The sequence below is a fragment of the Carettochelys insculpta genome, chromosome 14 (genome assembly GCF_033958435.1).
Source record: "Carettochelys insculpta isolate YL-2023 chromosome 14, ASM3395843v1, whole genome shotgun sequence".
Taxonomy (NCBI): Eukaryota; Metazoa; Chordata; order Testudines; family Carettochelyidae; genus Carettochelys; species Carettochelys insculpta.
This window is the reverse complement of record NC_134150.1, coordinates 26,031,944-26,053,373: the sequence shown is the minus strand read 5'-3', so window position 1 is coordinate 26,053,373 and position 21,430 is coordinate 26,031,944. Positions and strand designations below refer to the sequence as shown.

The following is a 21,430-nucleotide window of genomic DNA, read 5'->3' as shown; positions in this document are numbered from 1 at the left end:
TCAAATGAGCAAACATGCAAATAAATAATATAAATATAGTGCTCTGCCTCTGTAAGAAAAGAGGAGAGTAGCTGTTTCCTAGAGACACTGGTTTAAGTAGGGGTAGCTTTTTAAAGCTAAGAGATGCCCTAGTTATCAATTGTTTATTGGAATGAGGGTGGACGACAGAGCCCAAGCTTTTTAGTGTGGGGAGGTTTGCTCTGAAGGTGTAACAAGGCAGCCCAGCAGGGTTAGCAAAAAAATCTATGTGCATACTTCATTCACCACACCAGATGAAAGGATTATGTCACATTCAAGAGCAACAAAGAGCTCTGTTTAAGTTTGTACCAGCCTGGAACAGTGGGGGTAGCCGTTAAGGACCACCAAGGTTTTAAATAGAACCCGACACTTTAAAGTTTCCTATAGTTTTCTGTAGGGATAAGTCCACCCTACATGAAGAGAATGTCAATACCAGCTCAGAGGAAGACTTTTATGGCTTTAAGATTTTTTTTTTTTTTAAATTCCTTTAATGTTGCTTTTTCTCCTTAGTAAAGTCACCTCCATCAAAGTTAATTTCATTATCATTATGTTCTGCTTTATGCTTGTTTTAGTCAGTAGGAAATAATACTGGTGAAAAGTATTAATAAGCAGTAGTATCACCATAGGGCACTCTGCTATGAGAGGGCCTATTTTAATTCCAGAGTTACCCGCAGTCTTTCACACAAAGTTTGCATCCTACACACCAGAAATAAAGATAAATCATGAAACAGACTGGTGGGGCTAGAGTGTTCTTTACACTTCAGCAGATCCTGCTACTGTTAAATGTCCTGCCTCAATATTTGGTACATGCTCTTCATCCAGGGTCTTCGCATGGCCTTGGCTGATGGAGACAAGAGCCACACACATTAGTTCAGCTGTTCCAAGATGGCAAAAAAATACTCTGTAGCTCTTGAGTTTCCAGGCCACAGGAATTTCCCCAGGATTGCAGTTCATAGCCCAAAGACCTCATCCAATAGCAAATGAAGTCTATGGGAGTCTTTCCATTGATGTCAGTGGGAGCTGGAGCAGATCCCAGCTGAGCAGTGTTAAGAATCAAAAAGCAATCCACAGAAATAAAAGATTCTACCAACAGTACCAGTCTCAAGGAATGCTTTGGCCTCTGGCCACTTGCCTTGTTCACTTGGTAAGCCTCCCCACTTCATGCAAAGACAGACTCTCTCAGTTCAGGAGGTCTGTGACAAGATCATCCAAAGATTGAGGTAGTCTGTGGCTAGAGTTTGAATGTGGGATTTACAGTTTCTGACCCAGGCTGCACAGACATACTGCTGTTTACACACCAGATACTTACAGCTGCCTAATGAGGCATCAGGCAGCTTGGAAAGAATATGCAATAGACCAACTTCTTGGGCTCTCCTTGGGGGAACAGTCCAAGAGCCACCCAGAAGAAGGTGCCTAAGACAGAACACAAAATTAACCTGAAGGCTCCTCACTCCCTCAAAACGCTGACCCATAGAGGTAAAGACAGAAGCACAAGTCCTGACCTGTAAACAGTGAGAGGAGATACCCAGCACTCAATGGGAGAACCTACCACCTCTGTAAGGCACGGGCCAGTCATCACTCACGTACACCCACTTTCCCCACATAAAATTCCAACACTCCAGCAATTGAATCCTTGGCCCAAAGTTGCTTAGTTTCGCCACTTGACAGCTGTATTCTGGGCTTACTGGTGTAGAAAGTCCTGTGGGCTCTAAAGAAAACTGAGGTTATCTGTAGGCTGTAATAAAATCCCCCAGCACCAACTCTCCAAACCCATCTCAGACTCAGGATCAAGGGGCTGCAAGGCTGAATACTGCAGTGTAGACATTCAGGTTCAGGCTGGGACCATCCAGGGCTGCACAGCCTAGGTGTCTATGCTGCAGTTTTATAGCCCTGCAGACCAAAATTGATGAGCCTCAGCCAGGCCAGCTGGGGCCTTGCTCCAGGGCTTTTATTACAGTGCGGACATACCCTGCCTGACTCAAGACTATCTGATCAAATTATTCATCACTCAACTATGAGCCCTTGCTCTGTGCTGTGGGATATAAGGGGACCCAAGGAAATCTCATTATGCTATTGTGTGGTGTACAAGCAATGCTGGAACCTGCTAGGAGTTGGGACTCGGGGCAAAGGACACCTAAGCCAACTGGATAGTGTCGTCAACTTTCTAATTCCAAAACACTGAACACCCTTCCCTCACCCACTGCCCCATCCCCTTCTTGAGGCTGTACACCTGCCCCACCCCTTCTGAACCCACACACTCCACACCCAGCTCCTGTCCATTGCTTGCTCCCCTACCAGCCTCTCCCACCTGTTCATTTTCACTGCTAGGTTCAAACAGGCTTATTTATTGTTTCTGCAGATGTATTATGCTAAGTTCAGGTTTTATTTGTTAAAAACACTAGAGCTGGCAGCAGAATAGTCCAAAAGGATCAGTTAAAAAAAAAAAACTGATATTTCACAAAGGGCTTCATGAGTCTTTCCCTCCCCTCTTCTCATCTTTTGGAGCCAGCTCCATGTTTTTTGTTCACTGAAGTTATGAATTGCCAGTGTGGCATTATGACCGCACAGTATCACAGCTGCAAAGGGTCCATAAAAGACCCATTCCTGAAGCCCAAATACAAATCCACAGAAATGCATCTGTCCATATACCTGTGTAAATAGATCTATGGAAACTGACTCTCACATCTACATGCAGCTACACATCTAACATGCACTAACTCTCATACTTCCACATTACATCTGCTCTTTAGTACCTAGAGATCCCAGCTAAGATCAAGGGGACAGAGTGGTAGGTGCTAGTCTCAGATAGAGAGAAGTTATAGGGACATAGCGGGAGTGCGGCAGTGTACTGAGATGAGTGGGGTACAGGACTGTGGAAGGTGAGGGACAGGGATGGCAGCTCTGGGAGATGGAGAGGATGGGCAGAAGAGTGCTGTTAAGGGTAAGAGATGGAATAGGTAGGTGGGCAAGATAGGATGGGACAGAAGAGGGCCGAACAGAGGGGTGGAAAGGTGGGGGGATTGGAAAAGAAACATGGTGGTACAACACCTTTCCCAACCTTTGGGGACAGGCACACAAACCTGAAACTTCAGGGTGCTGGCAGTGGAGTGACAGACTCCTACCCCCACAGCTCAAGCTCAGTCACAAGCTGAGCATGAGAACTGAGCAGCAGTGGGAAAAGAGTGCACATACAACCCCCCAACAGCCACCTGCTGGGTGCGCTCAGGAGTCATGCTAGTTCTCTGCCCTCTCCTGCCCCATCCCATGGAAACTGTGCCTGCAGGTGGGGGTGGGGCAATATGCAAACCTTCCCCCACCTGCCCTCAGCTACCCCTAAAGCTATGGGCCAGACATGCCTTGGAAAGTCAATAGCACAGTCATCAATGACTGAAGTCACCAGGATCCCTTTTAGACAGTGTTCCAGTCCAAAATGGGACATGTGATGACCCTAGAAGCAGGAAATGACTATAAATTGACTTGGCTCCACCCTTTCCACTGCATCAGCCTGCATAAGGAGGAGTTGAAGGGTGCAAGTAAACTAAGCCAGCAAAAAGGGCTGGTGCAATTTCCCCACACCTGCGTCCCCACTCCCTTGCTCCAAGGAGAAAATTGGCCAGGTGGTCTAACAGGGCTCCCCCATCCCAGCAGAATACACCTTTTTTCCTGTCACTGCCATTATGAAAGCCATCTGAGCAGTGCTGAGCTGCAAGTGGCTCTTTAAGGAGGCACCTGCAACTCCCACTCACTCCTCCAGCTCCCTGGGGCTGAAAGAGTAGGACTCAGTTTAATTGGTTTAACAGCCAGCAAGAGGGATCCAACCATTAAACCAAGGACTACTCTCAGTGTTGGGGGAGACAGGGCTGGGGGTAGCCATGCAGCTACAGTGAAGACAGCAGCTGGCAGCAGCATGAGGAATGTGTAAGGTAAGTGAACCCTGGGTTTGGGGGTGAGTGGGTGGGGCCCAGTTTGGAGCTGCAGGGAGTTCCAGCACCTTTTGTTCTAGGGAAGAAAAAAAAAGCAAAGCACTGGTCTCTGCCAACAAGAAACAGCAGCAACTGATTATAAAAAAGTCAAACATTCTGTTCAGCTATTCAACAGCAGGACTGGCTCATTCTTCGAAGCAAAGTTAACAAATACGATTGAACAATTGTTTGTGCTCTTGAAGGATGTATACAGATTCACCTATCTAACCCTTTGAACCACAGCTTCACATCTGTTTTGTTTGTTTTTTTTTAATTGACAGATTCAACCCAAGCTGTGTAGATGTTGTGGGGAAATTTTGCTCAGATTAGCACCTTTCAAGCTGTGAGTGCTCAGGCCATTTGGTGGTGGTGGGGGCAGCAGCAAGTGTGTCTACACAGATAAGAGGTTGCAAATTTGAACTTTTATACTTCTAGCTTGGTTTCTGCAAGTTCTTTTAAGCAGTATTTGGTAAGGAGGGCTTGATAAATTAAAAGCAGGGTTTTGGTCTTGTTTCCCCCCCACCCCTTTTAAGAGTCTTAATTAAGATCTGCTCATTTTTATAAAGCTGAAAACCAATAAGGATTATAAGAAAGCCACCTATGCAGTCCTATGTGTGGAGTTTAGAGTTAACATGGTACTCAGTAGCTATGGGAATTTTAGTTTACAGAGCAGACTTTCAAGGCATGTTTGTCAAGACTCAATATGCAGCAAGGACAATTACAGTACATGTAATTGTTTGGAGTATTCTGAAAAACAGAGGAAAACCAAATGGCTTTTTGTAAGTGATGCTCCACTCTAGAAGCTGGACAAGAAAGAGGTTTGATATATCGGAAAATCTGAAGGAGTGGGTCTTACCCATGAATGCTCATTACCTAATAAATAAGTTTGTTAGTCTGAGGTGCTACAGGACTGCTTGTTTTTTTTTTCCATTCAAAGTGTTTGATGTTGAAAAAGCAAATGTAACATCCCCCCTGGAGTAGCAGATTGTCCGATATATCCAGACCCCATAGATAATCAGGGCAAGTAAAAGCAGAAGATGCACTGTAACAATCAACCTTCCCTCTTGCACATGATAGCAGTAACAGTAAGTCCCTGTGGGTTACAACTGCCATTATGACCAGGTCTTATTTCCAGATTGTCTCATACTACACAATGAAAGCAAGATTACAAGACTGGGTTGTTTGATTTCTGCAAAGAGTCCCCCACGGCTAACACTAAACCCCTGAGCTTACAGTAACCACCAGTTTCAAAAGAGGAAAAATTGAAGCTAGCTCACTCAATTTCAGAATATCTAACTTTTAAGGCTTGCATTTGACAAACAGAGTGAAGAGATTTTTACTGTCCACTGTCTTTTATTTTCCAACTTTAGTACACGTGATCAACTCTGAGGAAGGAACCGTGAGAGACATCAACTGCACTTTACAGTTTGACAACCACAAAAATAGAAAGCAACTATACAGTATGTCTGGTCTCACAAAACTAGCTCTCATTTGGAACACTTGACAGAATAGGATTAGCTGCAACACATTAAGGGGCTCCAAGTGTAAAGTGCTATTTTGGTTAAACATAGCTAAAAAGCAATTACTACAACATTGATCTGGGTGTTCGGCAGTTAGACTGGTGGTGTCTGCTGAATCTTTCAGGTCAAGCTTTATGCTTCTTGATGAAGTCTATGAGCCCATTTGTTGAGCCATCATGGGATGTGACTGGAGCATCAGAATCCAGCTCTGGTTCAATTTTCTTAGCCAGTTGCTTTCCAAGCTCAACTCTGCATTTTATGGCAGCGGAAGAAGAAAAATAGTTTAGCACAAGCTCATTTAGGCTCAAACCACAAAGAGATTTAGGCACAAACCCCACATTAGAGACACTACTGTAATCCATGAAAACCTCACTCAGCACCCAAAATTTAAGATAAAAGTGCCTTAGTTGCCTAAGTTTTGACTAAATAGCATTACACCACGCAGAGGGTCCTGGTCAGCTTCTACTTCAAGTTTTGGAGTAATTAATGGTTGCCCAGCTCCATAAGAGAAATGGAGAAATCACTCTCTCAAGCAGCGCACAGGTCCACTTTTATCTCCAGAACCGAGTTGTTTGTGGAGCTCTGAACTTTACAGGGCATCATCCTCTTCTACCACCCTCTCAGAAAGAAGGTATAAGTTTCATCTGACTCTTCTGCATATCCCAGCTCCTCTGCTTCCTCCTCAGAGTTTTTAAACAGGACAGTAAGTTTCCATACAGGGATTGTAATCCACATTTGCCCTTCACTCAAAGGGAACTGCTTTTTGCAACACTTGGTCAATTTTGACCCAGTGTCTTTCTCCAATTCAAATATTTCCCTAAATATTGCTGAGAACACCTGTTCCTCTCCCTCCCAGATGTAGTTTCTTAAAGCTAATGAAAGTAGATTGCTTATAAGTGAGGAAATATTAATCCTTGTAGGTATGCCATGAACAGTTTTAACAGGGGATAAGAGGTTTTATCCCATAAATGACTTGTTGCTGGATTAGAGAGATGCAACCTGTGTATGAGAAGTTGAGTGCTGTAATTCATGAGGCTTGGAAATACAGGTGAGTGAGTAAGACTTACCCCCACTGATCATAGCTATTAATATCCCACACAACGCCTTGAACAAAGATCTTGTGTTCGTACATAGCTATAAAAACAAAACAAAAAAGAAAAAAATCAGAAATAACTAAGCCTCATCAGAAAACATCACTGAACTGTACTAGTAATGAGACATATTTACCAATTAAGGCTCCCAGAATGAATGGGGTGAGTTTTGTGAACACAATGGAATTTGTTGGGCGATTTCCTTCAAAGACCTTTTAAAACAGAAAAATAGCATTATATCCCAAAGTCTCTCACATCAGAATCACATGCATCTATTTCTCCCTAGTCCCAATGCATCATGCACAAAATTATGTTTCATTTTAATTAAAAAGGTTGTACAGAGAGCAACACCAAGGGCTTTAGGAGATAATAGTAATTTTAGTCTGTTGGTCATTTTTATAGACCACACTGTAATAAGCTTCTCAGCAGAAATGGTAGTAAAATGCCATCCCCAATGTCGAGACATGCACAGTATTGCCCCGATACCCAACTCAAATGGGTTGGGCTCTAGTCAAATGAGGCAGTTGCTGCCCAGCTGCTCTGTGTACTGCTGAGCAAGTGTGCCAAGAAGTTGCAGCACCTCTCACAGAGCAGAGGGCTGTGGGGAACAGGGCATGCTGGCATACACAGCTGTTGCTGCACTGACCCCAGAAGGCTAATGGTGCAGACTACATGGGGCCAGGGTGTTAGAGAAAGGTCAGCTTGAAAACAAACTCTGTCCTCTTAGACTTTGGTCTTTTGGGCCTAAAAATCTAGGCCAAAGATGACTTTTAAACACACGTTGTCAGCGTTATAGGGATGACTCCAAGTGTAGGTTTCCAGAGCTTGACATGGAAAAGCCCGGCCCTTTGGGAAAATGCTGCAAGGTTGCAGTGTTCTGCTAGCACAATAATGACAGTTTGTTTAAACAAAAAAAAAAGTCACAACAAAGAAGAATCTGCCACATACAGAGACCACTCAAGTGAGTCACTGAATCTCTAAAGATTCAACATTTGCCACTCACAGCTGTTCATATTGAGCCACCTGCCACTAGAGGGCAGCCCATTTCTCCTAATCTACTCCACTTAAACAGTATTAAGCAACGCACAGTATTGTCTGCAACACAACACACAGAAGCTTCTGACATTAACACAGCAGAGCAACTTGAATGGCAGTTGTGACTATACAGATACCTTATGTGGAAGAAGTTTCTCCAGAGGCTCTCCACTCAGCCCAGCAGCCTGCAATTCTTTTCGAGCCTCATCAGCAGTCTTTCCTTTCATCAAGGCCTCAGTCTGAGCAAGAAAGTTGGCCAGAAGAATCTAGTGGGAAAACAATCAAATATTAACAAGCCAAGCAAACTACTGCATTTCTATTCAATGGAGTGGAAGCACTGCTTAGTGCATGGAGCCCAGGACTGCATCAGGATTCCTGGATTCTATTCCAGGATGCACAATCTCAGATAGTCATCGAGAGCTAAAAATGAGGTCCCAGATACAGTAAGAAAATTTTTTCTTCCTCCAAGTGTCATAAAGACATGCAAAGGGGCATTTAAAGATTTTGGGGTAAAAACCCAGCTCCAGTAGGGGCTGAATTTCACCCTCAGAAACCACAGCCCTGCCCTGGATCCTACCTCTGTAGTGCTGCTTGTATTTTACTAAATTTTGCCCACTTCTTTCACAGGAGTTGGTACTTTTCCATGGCCCCCCCCCAATCCACAGCACATTCTTAACTGATGACCCACTTAGTCCTCAGCCTCTTCTGAAGAGCTACACGAAGACAGCCAGCTAAGATAGCTATTAACTCTGAGACAAACCTTAGGTTACATCTATACTAGAAGGATTGTCAACAAAACCCAGGGAGAGTCCCGATTCCTAAGGTGCTCAGTTGACAGTGAATCGACAGAATGCAACATTTCTGCTGACAGTCTTATCCTGCTTCCCATGAGGCATATGTCTGTTGACATAGATCTGTCGACAGAAAGTCTGTCTGGAAGTTCAGAGGTGTGGCGGGTGGGGGAGGAAGAGGAGGGACGACTCTTGACAGACACGGCTTCTGGGACACTGCACAGCCCTGTCTGCTGTGCTTCCGGTTGGCCATTTTGCCGATAGAGCACCCGAGCAGTCTGGCTGCTCCCTGCTGACAGAGTGGATCGCTCTGGCAATCTGCTTGGCAGTTTGGCCATGATCTGTCAACAGAAGTTTTATTGGAAGATATCTTTCAGCAAAAACTTCTGCTGACAAATTGCTGTAATCTAGACATAGCCTTAATGTCACACAAGCCCGATCTGTATAAGCAAGAATTCTTATTGCAGTTACCCCTCATTCCTCCTCTTTATGGTCATGCTACCTCCTCTTTGCATCACATGGATTAGCTTGAAAGCTCTGCAGTGCTGAGATCATATCCTGTTTTGGGAAGCACTGTTTGGACATAGTAATGTGTCATTTCTAAAGTGCCTAGGAACAGTTGAGTGAAACTGCTCCCCCCCCCGCCTTTAAAAAAAACCAACAGTATACATAGTTGTCTGAAATCAGTGTTAATATCTTATGTTAAATTGCATTCTAGATTCTTTTGACATGTTCTGGCAACCTGTATTTGAAATAGGCACTGAAGAAATTCAACCTGAAGACATACACCCCTCCAAGCATGAAATAAAATAGCATTTAGAGGAGTTATAAACTGTAGGTGGGTTTCAATTTTAATTTTAGGGTGCTATGGTGGAAAAAAAATCACTTTGTAGTTATGTTAAAAAATTGGACCTACATAAATAGCTTAACTTTTATTATTAAAGGTCAGTCCAGGTTTATAGGAGATAGTACTCAAGATAAATAGGTTTTTGTTATTTTTATGAATTATTCTCCAAGACAACAAAGAGCTACCCAGCCCAGTGAGTGGACTGGACTGCATGGGTGGTCTTCCATGGATAAGGTAGTCTTGCTAACTGCACTTGTGTACCTAGAATTTGCAGGGTGCACCAACTGAACTGCAGCAGTGCTTTGAATTAATACAGAGGGAACACGACTCACAATTAGTTAATGTTGTGTGCAATGTGCATGCACCTCACTTCACATGCCTTTGCTTTATATGCATGACACTTTAACAGAACCAGTAGGGAAAAAACCTACACCAATGGAAACAAAGCAGAATCTGACAACCCTGGACATGGGCAACAGTAAAGTGTCTTGCGGGTAACACGTAGAACACTGATGGGCTGCAGGTTGCCCACCACTGCTCCAAGGACTTGCAAACCTTGGAGGTCTGGATAATCTCTTCAGAGAAGAAAAAAAGTTTCATCTCCTTTGATAATCTGGCCCCTCACAATACACAGGCTTTACCTTTAAGTGTCTCGAACAGCCACACACCCATCTTTCTCTTCCCTTGAACCTCTAAGCACCAACAGGCCACATTTTACCTGCCTGTAGACCCAAGGGCTGCAAAGTTCTGGAGGAGGAAAACCTGTGTACTTAAGCCAAAGATTGTTCTGCCACGCACTATACAGGGAGACAGCCTCACACACCCTAAAAATGTAGTCCAGTGTCTCAAAACAGATGGCTTGACATACTGTTGTGTTGAATGAATTCTAGTCTCTTCACCAGTAACAAAAGGAAATATGGTTGCCAGCTATTATAAGCACAAGTAGTTTTACCTTATGATGCAAACCATTTCTGATTGGATGTTGGGTCTGGACTGGGATTAGAAAGTCACAGGGGATGATACGAGTTCCTATCAGGAAGACAGTGTTAGAAACCATGAATACTTAGCATTATAATCAAGCAGGAAATTATTTTTTTTAAAACCCAAAGTTTTGATGGAGTTTCAACCACTCTAAGCCAGCCTAAGAGCAGCAAAAAGCTTTTCATAAATGTCATGGTGTCTCAACCAGCTCTCCTTCAGGGCATTATTTTTAAAATCTAAATTCTTTTACTGCAACCTCACAGCATGTTTGTCTTCCAAAGGCCACTAACAATGGCATACGTTGATGGAAGGGAAGATCTCTAATGCCAATTTAGCCAATGCCCAGCCTCCAAGACAGTTATCAATTCTGTAATCTCCAAGCATCTAGTACTCAGAATTTCCTTCCAAACTCAAGTGTTCTGAATAGTGGTCACCAATTTTAGAGTTGTACCTTGATGAATGAGCTGATAAAAGGCATGCTGCCCATTAGTTCCAGGTTCACCCCACACAATAGGGCCAGTATTGTAGTCCACGCGGGTGCCTTTCTTGGTGATGTATTTCCCATTAGATTCCATATCTCCCTACAAGCAATGGAGATTAGAAGTTATAATTACTCTGTGCAGTATTTTTGTTCTTGCAGAGTCAGACATCAGTCCTGCAACAACTTTCTTCATTTACTTTAACTCTGTTTATCAGTTTTAAGTGTTCAAGTTAGTGGTTTGCTTTGTCATCATCAGGAAAGGAGGGATGCCAGCAAAGTCTGTGCTGAGATGACTTCATGAGCCTCTGATTGCTGTAGATCCTGCTTGCTAACAATTTTATTGATGTCTTTTACCAATATAGTACTCTTCCCAAGAACCTTCCAAAATGCCATCATACTATGCATGCCTTGTTGTCTTAGCAATGTCAATCCCAGGATATTAAAGACATGACTGAGGCAGTCTTTTATTGAACCAACTTCTAATGCTGACAGATAAGCCTTCAAGCTACATAGAGCATTTCTTCAGGTCTGAGAAAGGTGCTCTAACACAGCTAAATAACTACATTTAACAGAAAGCCCATATTCACCTAGCATGTTTTCTTAGAAATGGCCCATTACATTACACTCCAGTGATCATAATCAAAAGAGATTCTTTACTCCAACAAAACAAAGTGGACCCTGATCTTAAAACTAAGAGTGAACTACCTATACACAGGATCTTTTGTTCAAGGTGAGCCTTACCTGCTGGAAGTAAGCAGCAAAACGGTGCATGTATTGGTCATACGGCAGGAGTGCATGAGTTTCACAGCCATAAAAGTTTATATACCAGATACCCAGCATGGCCAGTAGAACTGGTGCATTCTTTTCCAGTGGAGCAGTGCGGAAGTGGTTGTCCTTTTATGAAGCAAAGAGGAGAGAAAAAACTATAGCGACCAAAGTAATTTACTCCCCTGAATAAGAGAATCACATTTTGAGTTTGGTCCAATTGTTGTCCAAACTAAAGAGTGGCAATAAAAAGCCAATGAAAGAGTGGGAAATATGGATGACAAAGTGTTTTCAAAGCAGTGGAAACAGTAAAAGGCTTGAGGAAGACAGGTACATTTTCCACAGTTTAGCCTCAGTCTGTCACCACCAGCAGACTTACTAGTAGCACTGTACCAAGTTGATGGGAGCGCAATATTTAACAAGCATTTGCACTCACCATCCAGTGGGCTCCTTCAAGCAGTTTCTCAAAGTTGTCAAAACCTAACAAAACAAAAAAACCACGTGAAGTGTGTTTTATTTCTCACAGCTTACACATGGTTTCCTTGGAAGAAAGATGTCCCAACTCTACATACATTCTTGTACACCAAGATTTCCTGTTAGTGAAGTTGAGTTGGAAAGGTGCATTTCTGTTATATCGTATGGACTTCTATATATGTGCCCCCTAGGTTGGGATGTGCCTAATTTTGAATATATCTGGGCTTTAAAATTTCAGGGCTCAAAGTATTAAACTTACTGAGATTAAATTAAGACTGAAAGCCAATTGTTACTTTGTCTTGAAAACGGGCATCTTTCATCATGGAGGATAGGTCTATACAGCAACGTTATTCCAAAAAGACAGATTCCAGAATAGCTTATTTTGAAATAATGCTGCTACACACAATGCATTTCATTTCAAAATACAGCATCTACCCACAATAGAGCCTATATCGAAACAGAGCCATTGAACACTTTATGGCTTATTTCAAAACAGGCTCTAGTCCCTGTCTTAATAGGCACTATTCCTTGTGCAATGAGGTTTACTTATTTCCAATTAAGCCAACTGCTATTTTGAAATAGTGGTTGCATTGTGTGGATGCTAGCAAAGTTATTTAGAAATAACTTTGCTCTGTAGACATATCCTGAGTGACTAAGGCCTGGTTTACACTAAGGGATTGCAGTTGATCCCAGATACACAATTCTAGCCATGCCATGTGCATAACTAGAATCTACATATCAGGATTGACTTTCTTCCCTGGTGTAGACCAAGGATCTTCAGGCTTATGCCAATGTCCCTTACTCTGTGTGTCAGACTAGAGTATCAAAGTCAACGGCTGAGCCCAAAGAGTTCAATTTTGCCATTGCTACATGCTTGTCGCAATGTAGGACCCATATAATTTTAGTTTTCATTTAGGAAATTAAATTAAAAATGATTGACTTTTCACAGAAGCCAAATATTTGACCATGCAAGTGGTGACCATGCACAGTTGGCCATTCTGTTAAAGGCAAATTTGAGGGTGCAGTTTCAGAAGTCTAGAAAATCCAAAGACGTAATGTTATATATTTTGCTGAGGATATGCAGGAACATCCACCTACTGAGATGAGCCTGGGTAAAGTAACAATACTGTTTACTCCCCTACCCAGATATCTGATTCGCAAGCATCTGTCAGGGTTGGGCAACTGTGAATAGTGGGTGGACCTCCTTCATCTCAGTGGGCACCATAAGCCCATGGGCCCCCTGGGATTCCACTTCCAGCCCCACAGTTCCCTGTTTGCCCCCTTCCCCTACATGCCTCTTGTGTACCAGGGTACAAGAGCCCTGTGCTTACTTGCGCCTCCCTCCCAGAGCCGATGGAGAGCCAATTATGGCTCCTCCAAAAGTGCTGCAGGGAGAAGGAAGTGTGGGCTACAGAGGCCCAGTACACGAGAGGGGTGTGGGGAAGGGAGGCGTTCAGGGAGCTATGGGCCACAGGTGGAGCCGCACTGGGCTGCATGCAGCCCATGGGCTGCTGATTGCCCACCACTGGGCTACATTGTTAGCCTATTCGCTGTATGCATATCACACTGCTGATCAGGAGTATTTTTATAGAATATGGTTACTTACCAACGTGCAGGGCAATGGAGAGACCAATTGCTGACCACAGTGAGTAGCGGCCACCAACCCACTGCAAATAAGAGATTGTTTAGACAGCAGTATCTTTACAGGAGGGATTCTGCATTTAAACAAATGCCAATGAATTCTAATAAAACTCCACTCATACCACACTCTTCAGAGCTTAAGTTCTTTTTTTCCCCCGCTCTTCAGAGCATACATTTTTATTTAATGCACAATGGAAACTGGTTCCTTCTAGTTCTTCACACCCACACCAGACAAGCAAAACCACCTTTGGGAATAGGTTTAGTGCAAATGGTGAAAGAGAGCCAGTAGGCGCTTACACTTTCCATGGGTTCCAAAACAAATAACCGTAAGTGTTCAAACCCAAATGTAGTTCCATGTAATTTTTACAGAGCCACATTTTGGGGGAGAGAAAAAAAAAAATCAGTTCAATTTTACTGGGGTAAAGGGAAGAAAAGCATTTAGCAAAAATTGTAAAATACGAGAAGTGAAAACAAAGAACTCCACAAAAAAGCCCTAGAATAGCTCAGTAATTTAACTGTTAAATATGTTTGTTATGTTGAATGTGCATCCATTAAGAGGCAACATGTGTTTGGAGACTGCCACTGAGATCAAAGCTTGTGGCAGATCACATGGTAATGGTTTCCACTTTCCTTCTAGCTGCACCTGTGTTAAAAACAGCTAAATGTGTCTTAACATTATTTGTGATTTAAGTAATCCTTGTGTCAACTATGGCAATGCAAAGGCATTGCAAGTGGGAAAGGTGGTGTAACTTTAAGAATCCTTGTTATAAAGGATTTACCATTCAGCTGGCTCAACAGCTTTCATGGTTTCAATAATAGTGCATTTAAAATTAGATTTTAAAGTTCTGTCAGGTATGTAATGAAGACTATACTGACCTGTCTGATGTCTTCCAGCATAGTTCAGAAATTATTTTTTCCACAAGGGTTGAGATTAAGGTGCACTGTACTTACAATGTGTGTCTACTAAATATCAGCTAGGATTCTGGTTCTTTGCTATTTGACCTTTACTGTATACAGTTTAGATCAGTAAAGTGCAACAGTCAAATGTCACAGCTTATAATAACTACTTGTAAGACAGCTCATGGCTCCCAGTGTCTATCTCTTGTTACTCAACAGCTGTCTAGACAGCACTGCATACAGAAAGCTCTCCTTCTGACCTTTGATAGGGAGACATTAAACTGAATGGCTAAGATTTCTATACTTTTCACTAGTTATTCCCCCAATGTGCTGGTACATAAGAAGATTTGTAACTATTACCTTTAAGCACTAGTGGGTTTTAGTACCTTCACCTCCCCCTTATCCCCCTGGATACTGGGCTTTTAATTTTCCTTTTCTGACACACAGCAACTTATTTTAATAAGACTTAGGCGTAAACATTTACTTACATCCCAAAACTCAAACATATTCTCAGTGTCAATTCCGAAGTCTTTAACTTTAGGCTAGAATAAAAAAAATAAAATGGGTAAATACATTCATATCAGATCAGAGACACAGCCATTTGAGGAAGCTTATGTAGCCAAAGTTATAGTTCACTTAAATATTTCTTATACATCTAAAGTACACACACACAGCACATGTCTCTCGAATTCATACTCGGGGTCAGAAGTTTAATGCCTCCACCAGAAAATAAGCCATGACTGATCCTGCATTCCTTCTGGTCTACATATCATCCGTCAGTGATCCCAACACAAAAAGTTAAATTTAGTGGTGTAAGTTGATCAGAAAATTTGTAAATGGCAAGTAGTGTAATGAATGCACATGGTATTCAGTAACAAAAGGTAGCTCTTTTAGTCTGTATTCTAACAAAACAGCAATCATGTAGCACTGTTAAAATGTTACAAGAGTACTGTAGCTTTCTGTACTACTTGCCCTTTATGGAGGCACATTCTCTCACGCACACACGCATGCACAAAGTGTTGCACTGTTTACATGCAATGGCTTACTTTCATCATTGCAGCACTTGGGCCAGTGTTTAAAACCCACTTACAAGAGTGCATAACTATTTAAGCAAGAAGCAGTACCCTTTGCTAAGAATGGGACAGCAATTTGAACTGCACATCAAAAAGTAATATGGAGATCAGATTTATTATAAATTTGATCAAAAAGAAAAGCACAAAGAGGTCTGCACAGTATTTCCCATTCTAGATAAACCATCCCCTGAAGGCCCTTTGAGAATAGCTTTTCCCATAATCCACTACCGGGAATATTCTCTTGTACATTAAATAGTAAGAGGGATCTCTAATGGACACCCCCAGCCCATGTTTATGGAAAATGGGTTATGAATATAAACATAAACAAGTGCTTTGGACAAAAGGTGCTTTGTGAGCTATAATTTTTAATGTTGTAACATTCTACATTGGTACATTCTATATTGTGCATGTAACATTTTTGAAGCTGAAGTTATAAGTATTGGCTCTGTTAATGTTTGTCTCTGAAGAGCTCAACAGGAGGTGTGACTATCCTACTGTAAGAGTATGGCTTGTGAGGGGATGGCAGTACTTAGCCAACAAAGGGCCATTAAAGGGGGCCAAGACACTTCCAAAGAACTTTTCTGTCTACTTTCGGACTATCAAACAGCAAGCTTGCCTGTCTAAAAAAGGGACAGCTGTTTTCACTCATGTCACAGTCTTGATCTTGGAGGGTCCTTTTGCACAAAGAAAACAGAATTCTCTCCACAGGCGAAGATATAAAGAGGGCCCTGGGGTTCCTCTATCTTTTCCAAGCCAGTCTGAAGACATTGCCTGACACATCCAATAAATTTCTCTGTTTTCTTAGGAGACAGAAGTCAGGACGAGATCATTTCTGACTTGAAGATTTCACCTGACAAAGGTGGCTGTTCAGGGCAAGAACTCACAAGTAACGATATTTTTAGGGAAACTGAATTAGCCGTGGGTTCTCTTTTGTTAATTTGGTAACTCACTTTGATCTGCCTGTTTTCCGGACCCACTTAAATCCTACCGTTTTTATTAAGCAAAAAACTCTTTTATAATCAAGCCCAGTGAAAACTTATTACTTGACATGGTGGAAGGGGGCAGCTTACCACTGTGCACATCTCCCTCTCATTGATAAATGGAGCTTATCTAAATGAGCCCTCCCAATGCAAATCTTTTGTACAGAGACAGATTTATCTGGTGTTTCAATCCCTTCTGCAAATTGATTTCCTGGGTGCTGTGCCCTAGAACTGCACCTGCATTGTTCTGCAGGGGGGCAATAACTGTGCCTTGGCTGGGGGGAAACCAGAGTATATGGCTCAGCAGGACAAGATGGTGGGGAGCTCCACAGAGCAAGAAGGTGGGGATCAGTGGCATGATCAGACCACCAAGGAGACCCCCTTGGATGTTCCCATGACCATACTCCATAACAGACCCCTTTCCAAAATAGAGGCCATCTTGAAAGTACAGGGTATTGTTTATGCATGGCCACATTTCCAGCCACACGGTTTTAATTAAGGTCTTTCAGACCCTATGGGATAGCTTAGGTCTAAAGTGTTATACTTACGCCATTGGTAGACAAGGCAACAAAATGCTTGGCCACAGCAGAAGGCTTTAATAAAAAGATACATAAAAATAGTTAGACACAGAACACAGCTAAATATTTTGCATTGCTGATCAGCCACAAAGGCAATTTATGTATCCTGACAATTATGACTCTTAAGATTTGCTACTGATGGCATCAACTGTTGCTATCCATGTACACTTCCATTGTCTGTGAACTTGAATTTAACATGAATTCAGATATTACAAGAGATTCAGCACCAGGTCTCACTCAACTGAAGGCAAGGCTCAAAGATAATTCAGGTCTTATAGCAAATATCCTGGAGCACCTCATGTGGCCTTCAGGACAAAAGTGCTGAACATGTTTGTCTGCATTAACCCTTGCAACCAGATTTTGCAGCATCCTGGGTTTGTCTGCATTTTTAGAAAGATATTCCTGCTATCATGGAAAGTTCAATGGAAGACAGAAAGCCTTGCCTTTGTTCTTTAATGGCTCAAGCCCACGTACCAGGCTTGAAATTCACCTACTCACTTAGAGAGTCAGGTTAAGTATTTCTGGACACAGGGAGGTGCTGCTGTAGGAATATTTTACAAGAGAAATGCACTAAAACCCTAATCTCAAGAAGTAACTATAGTCATCCTACCCAGGGGGTAGGTTAGTTTTACCTAAACAAGGAAGGACTTGCATTTAAAAGTGAGAGTGGTAGGAGGGCAATGGAAAGAGTGAGATCCGAGTATGAACTGAAGACATATATTCACAGTTGATATGTCTGCTGCAGCAGTGTCAAAGCTGCACAGTCCTAGTTAAAGCAGTAGATTGAAAGTCTTGCCAAACCACTAGTGGCAGGTCATTCCACACAGGCTAACATCTCCTCAAGTTTCCCTTGCTTAACAGTCTAGCAGTTATACCATATTATAAGATGACAACCTACTGAAGTACTTTATATAAAGGATTTCAGGTGCAACTCAAACAACTGTCTCAAAACTTAAGTGGCTCTATCGTGATTTAAGAACAGACATTCAACCAATGACTTCAGTGATAATGGAATTTAACTTAATGTGATGGATACAAAATTTGCTAACTTGTATAGTAAGTGTTTAGGCAGCTGTTGGTTCTGCTCCAGAACTTGCTTAGGCAGACACAGGGAGGCTCTTTTATATAACAAACATATTACACTTACATCGTTAGCAGAAAGAAGAAGCCACTCTCTGGCCGTTTCTGCATTAGTAATAGTTTCTTGGGTGGTGAAAGTCTGCACAGCAAAAAGAGAGCATTTAATACAGCCATTCACAGAGAGTATATGAAGTCTGTATTATGTTTAAGAAATGCAAGGCAAATTTAGGCTACCGAAAACATCAAGTTCTTCCAGCTAGTCACAGCAGAGTAATCCTCAACTTATATAACTGACAGCAGCAGTCTGATTTCGAGGAAGAGTGCAGCCACTGTGCCTCCAGAGACAGATGTTCAAATACAGTATTTCTAGGTGCACATTTACTACCTAATTTCACATTACATTGGTCTGAGGACATGATGAATATTCAGAATTTTTTTTTATTGGCTGATATGAGTTTTCGCTCACTTATGTGATATCTGAAGGACAGGATAACATATTTGGACTAGAATTTCCACTTTAAGACTAGTAGTGACTTCTGAAAACAGATTGGGACAACCACATAGTTGGCTTGTTAGCGCTATGTTTCCATTCACATTTGGGACACTATTCTACCTAGTTCCTCTTAAGACTCTTGTTGTAGCTTCATTTTGCTGATTAAAGAAAACAAATTTCCTGCTTTATGAAGTGTGCAAACCAGGTCAGTCATGCAAATTCTTCTAGGATCATCTTCAGCCATTCGTATCTACTCAACCATCACAATATAGCTTTAAGGGGGAACATTACATTCATTCTACTTCCATCCATCTCCAAAGTTATTGGATTATAGAATACACATTTGTTATTAAAAATACCATTCATCCCCTTCCAAATATGTCCAATTATCTAACTACAGTCTGGCAAATAAACCAACCTGTTACTTTTTCAATCTGGCAATACTTCGAGCCTTTGAACCGTAATGACTGAACTCAATTACTCACAAAACAACGCTACTGGTCAGTTTGAAGTTTCCCTCTTACTTCATACATTAGTAGTTCTATATTACTGCCAAGATGAGATAATGAGCAATACAAGCAAAGCAAGGTCAGCATTACACGCATGGTAATTTGTTAGGGGCTGTGCCTTCAAAACCAAGGGGGTTCTGCTGTGCTTTAGAAATGAAAGAACTTCTCATCATACAACTATGCAGTTTTTGTTTCCATCTACTTCCTCAAACAAGACAGAAGCTGGCATGTTTAGTTAGTTTTCCCCAGAGAAAACAAACATGAAATAAAGACAAGACCCTTCCAGTCATTACATTCATGAACTAAGGCAAGCCAACCTCAAGCAGTGTTCTAGAAATTCAGTTATAGTAAATTTACATTAAGAGCATAAAGCTGAAGTTGTACAAATTGACAGCAGAATGCTTTATCAATTTATAAGTGAAGAGACTTTGTTGCCACATTTACTTTTAAAGAAATTTAACATTTTATGTTCTTTGGGGCATGAACTTGTCAATTTTGTTTGCACAGACATTAGCACTATGGGGCTAGAGGCTATCACAATACAAGTAGTAATATAGAACAGCTATTGTGACAAATGTTACAGAATGCTAATTAAATAAGATCTCACTAGCGTATTGCACTTTTTGTAGGAGCTACTATATGAAGAACCAAACGGACAAATAAGCAATAAATCTAGGTTCCAAAACAGAAAAAAGATGCGCCACAGATATGGGGAGAAACTATACCTGATCTTGAATTTTAAAGAATTAACCACATGGCATCTATAGAATATGAACACAAGGAGACAAGACTTTCTGGGTCTGACTCAATTAAATATTGTTTCTGGACACAAGTCTCATTAAACATTCAAAGAAGTTTATGTTTTCACAGAATCACAGGACTGAAATGGACCTCAAGAGGTTTTCTAATCCCATCTTCCACACTCAAGGCAGGACTAAGTATGGCATTATCTGCCTTTCTAACCTGCTCTAAGCCCATCAGATGTTCCACAACCTCATGAGGCAATTTACTCTAGTGTTTAGGAAAGCTTTCTAGTTGTCATGGTAGTTAATGTCCAACCTACATGACCCTTCCTGCAATTTTTACATATTGAGTGATCTCCATTCTGGCTAAGCCATTTACAAGCAGAGGAATTCACCTGCTAGAGTTAATATTTGCTATACCTTAGATGCAATGATGAAAAGTGTTGTCTCTGGGTTAAGCTCAGCCAGGGTTTTGGCTACATGAGTACCATCAATGTTGGATACGAACCAGACACGAGGGCCTCCCCTGGAATATGGTTTCAGAGCTTCAGTCACCATAACAGGGCCCTGGAAAACATTAACATAATTAGGTTGTAATATCTTTGCTGCACAAAAAGAGTTGTAACAGTTATGCAGAAGTGAGCCCCAGAACACTTACCAAGTCTGAGCCACCAATCCCAATATTGACCACATCAGTAATTGCCTTGCCAGTGTAGCCTTTCCATTCTCCGCTACGAACTTTCTGCAGATAAAATACACTAATAAACATACACATTGCATTTGAACTTAAGTTTAGAGGTGTTTGGATCTGAAGTTCTGCTTTGGGCCTTTACTTAAAATAAGATTGTTAGACCAGAACGCTTTTTGAAAAGCGTCATGGGCATACAAGAGCCAAGTATAAACTGAATATGCCAAAGGTTTTCCATCAGACATGATCTTATAGTAGGTCTGTGCTTGAACCCTATTCTTGTTGGTTTGCCAGCTACTAAAAGCTTTGAAATAAAAGCTGTCAAACTGGTACAACACCAAAACACTGATCTGCATATGCCAAGTCATCCACCAGCTATGTATTAATCCCACTCTCTGCACAGAATGAAGTTTGCAAATGAGCAAAATCCACTGTCTAGGAAAGATGAAAAATGTTACCCAATTCTAAAGCTCTCTCCATCTGGGCTCCAATTAGTCTCATAATACTTTCTCCCCACATGTTTTGTTAAGATAACAAATGATTCTTCAAAGATTTATAGGAGTAGAGTTATGTAACAGTTTACAGCAGTGATGAGCAACCTAGGGTAGTAAGCAAGCCATATGACTGGACCACCTTCATTTCAGTGGACAGCACGATTGTCATAACCATGACATCTCCTTGGATAGGTTAGTTTTACTAACTGAACTTGAGTATCCTAGTATTTGCTGGGCGTGGTGACTGAACCATAGCAGCACTTTGACTGGATCTAGAGGGAGTGCACGG

At 41.8% G+C, this 21,430-nt stretch overlaps 1 protein-coding gene across 1 annotated transcript in view; it reads right to left on the bottom strand.

Moving 5' to 3' along the window:
* Positions 1–5,311: 5,311 nt before the first annotated feature.
* The window catches only part of GPI (glucose-6-phosphate isomerase), a 28,816-nt gene continuing 12,697 nt past the window's right edge, over positions 5,312–21,430 (bottom strand). The window contains exons 5-18 of the mRNA XM_075009161.1: positions 20,618–20,701; positions 20,380–20,526; positions 18,282–18,353; positions 17,105–17,149; positions 14,992–15,045; positions 13,572–13,632; positions 11,928–11,971; positions 11,468–11,620; positions 10,697–10,826; positions 10,217–10,293; positions 7,764–7,892; positions 6,728–6,803; positions 6,568–6,634; positions 5,312–5,749 (exon numbers count right to left, since the gene is read on the bottom strand). Coding sequence (XP_074865262.1) covers positions 5,626–5,749; positions 6,568–6,634; positions 6,728–6,803; positions 7,764–7,892; positions 10,217–10,293; positions 10,697–10,826; positions 11,468–11,620; positions 11,928–11,971; positions 13,572–13,632; positions 14,992–15,045; positions 17,105–17,149; positions 18,282–18,353; positions 20,380–20,526; positions 20,618–20,701 — 1,263 coding nt within the window. The 3' untranslated portion in view covers positions 5,312–5,625. The remainder of the gene's footprint in view (positions 5,750–6,567; positions 6,635–6,727; positions 6,804–7,763; positions 7,893–10,216; positions 10,294–10,696; positions 10,827–11,467; positions 11,621–11,927; positions 11,972–13,571; positions 13,633–14,991; positions 15,046–17,104; positions 17,150–18,281; positions 18,354–20,379; positions 20,527–20,617; positions 20,702–21,430) is intronic.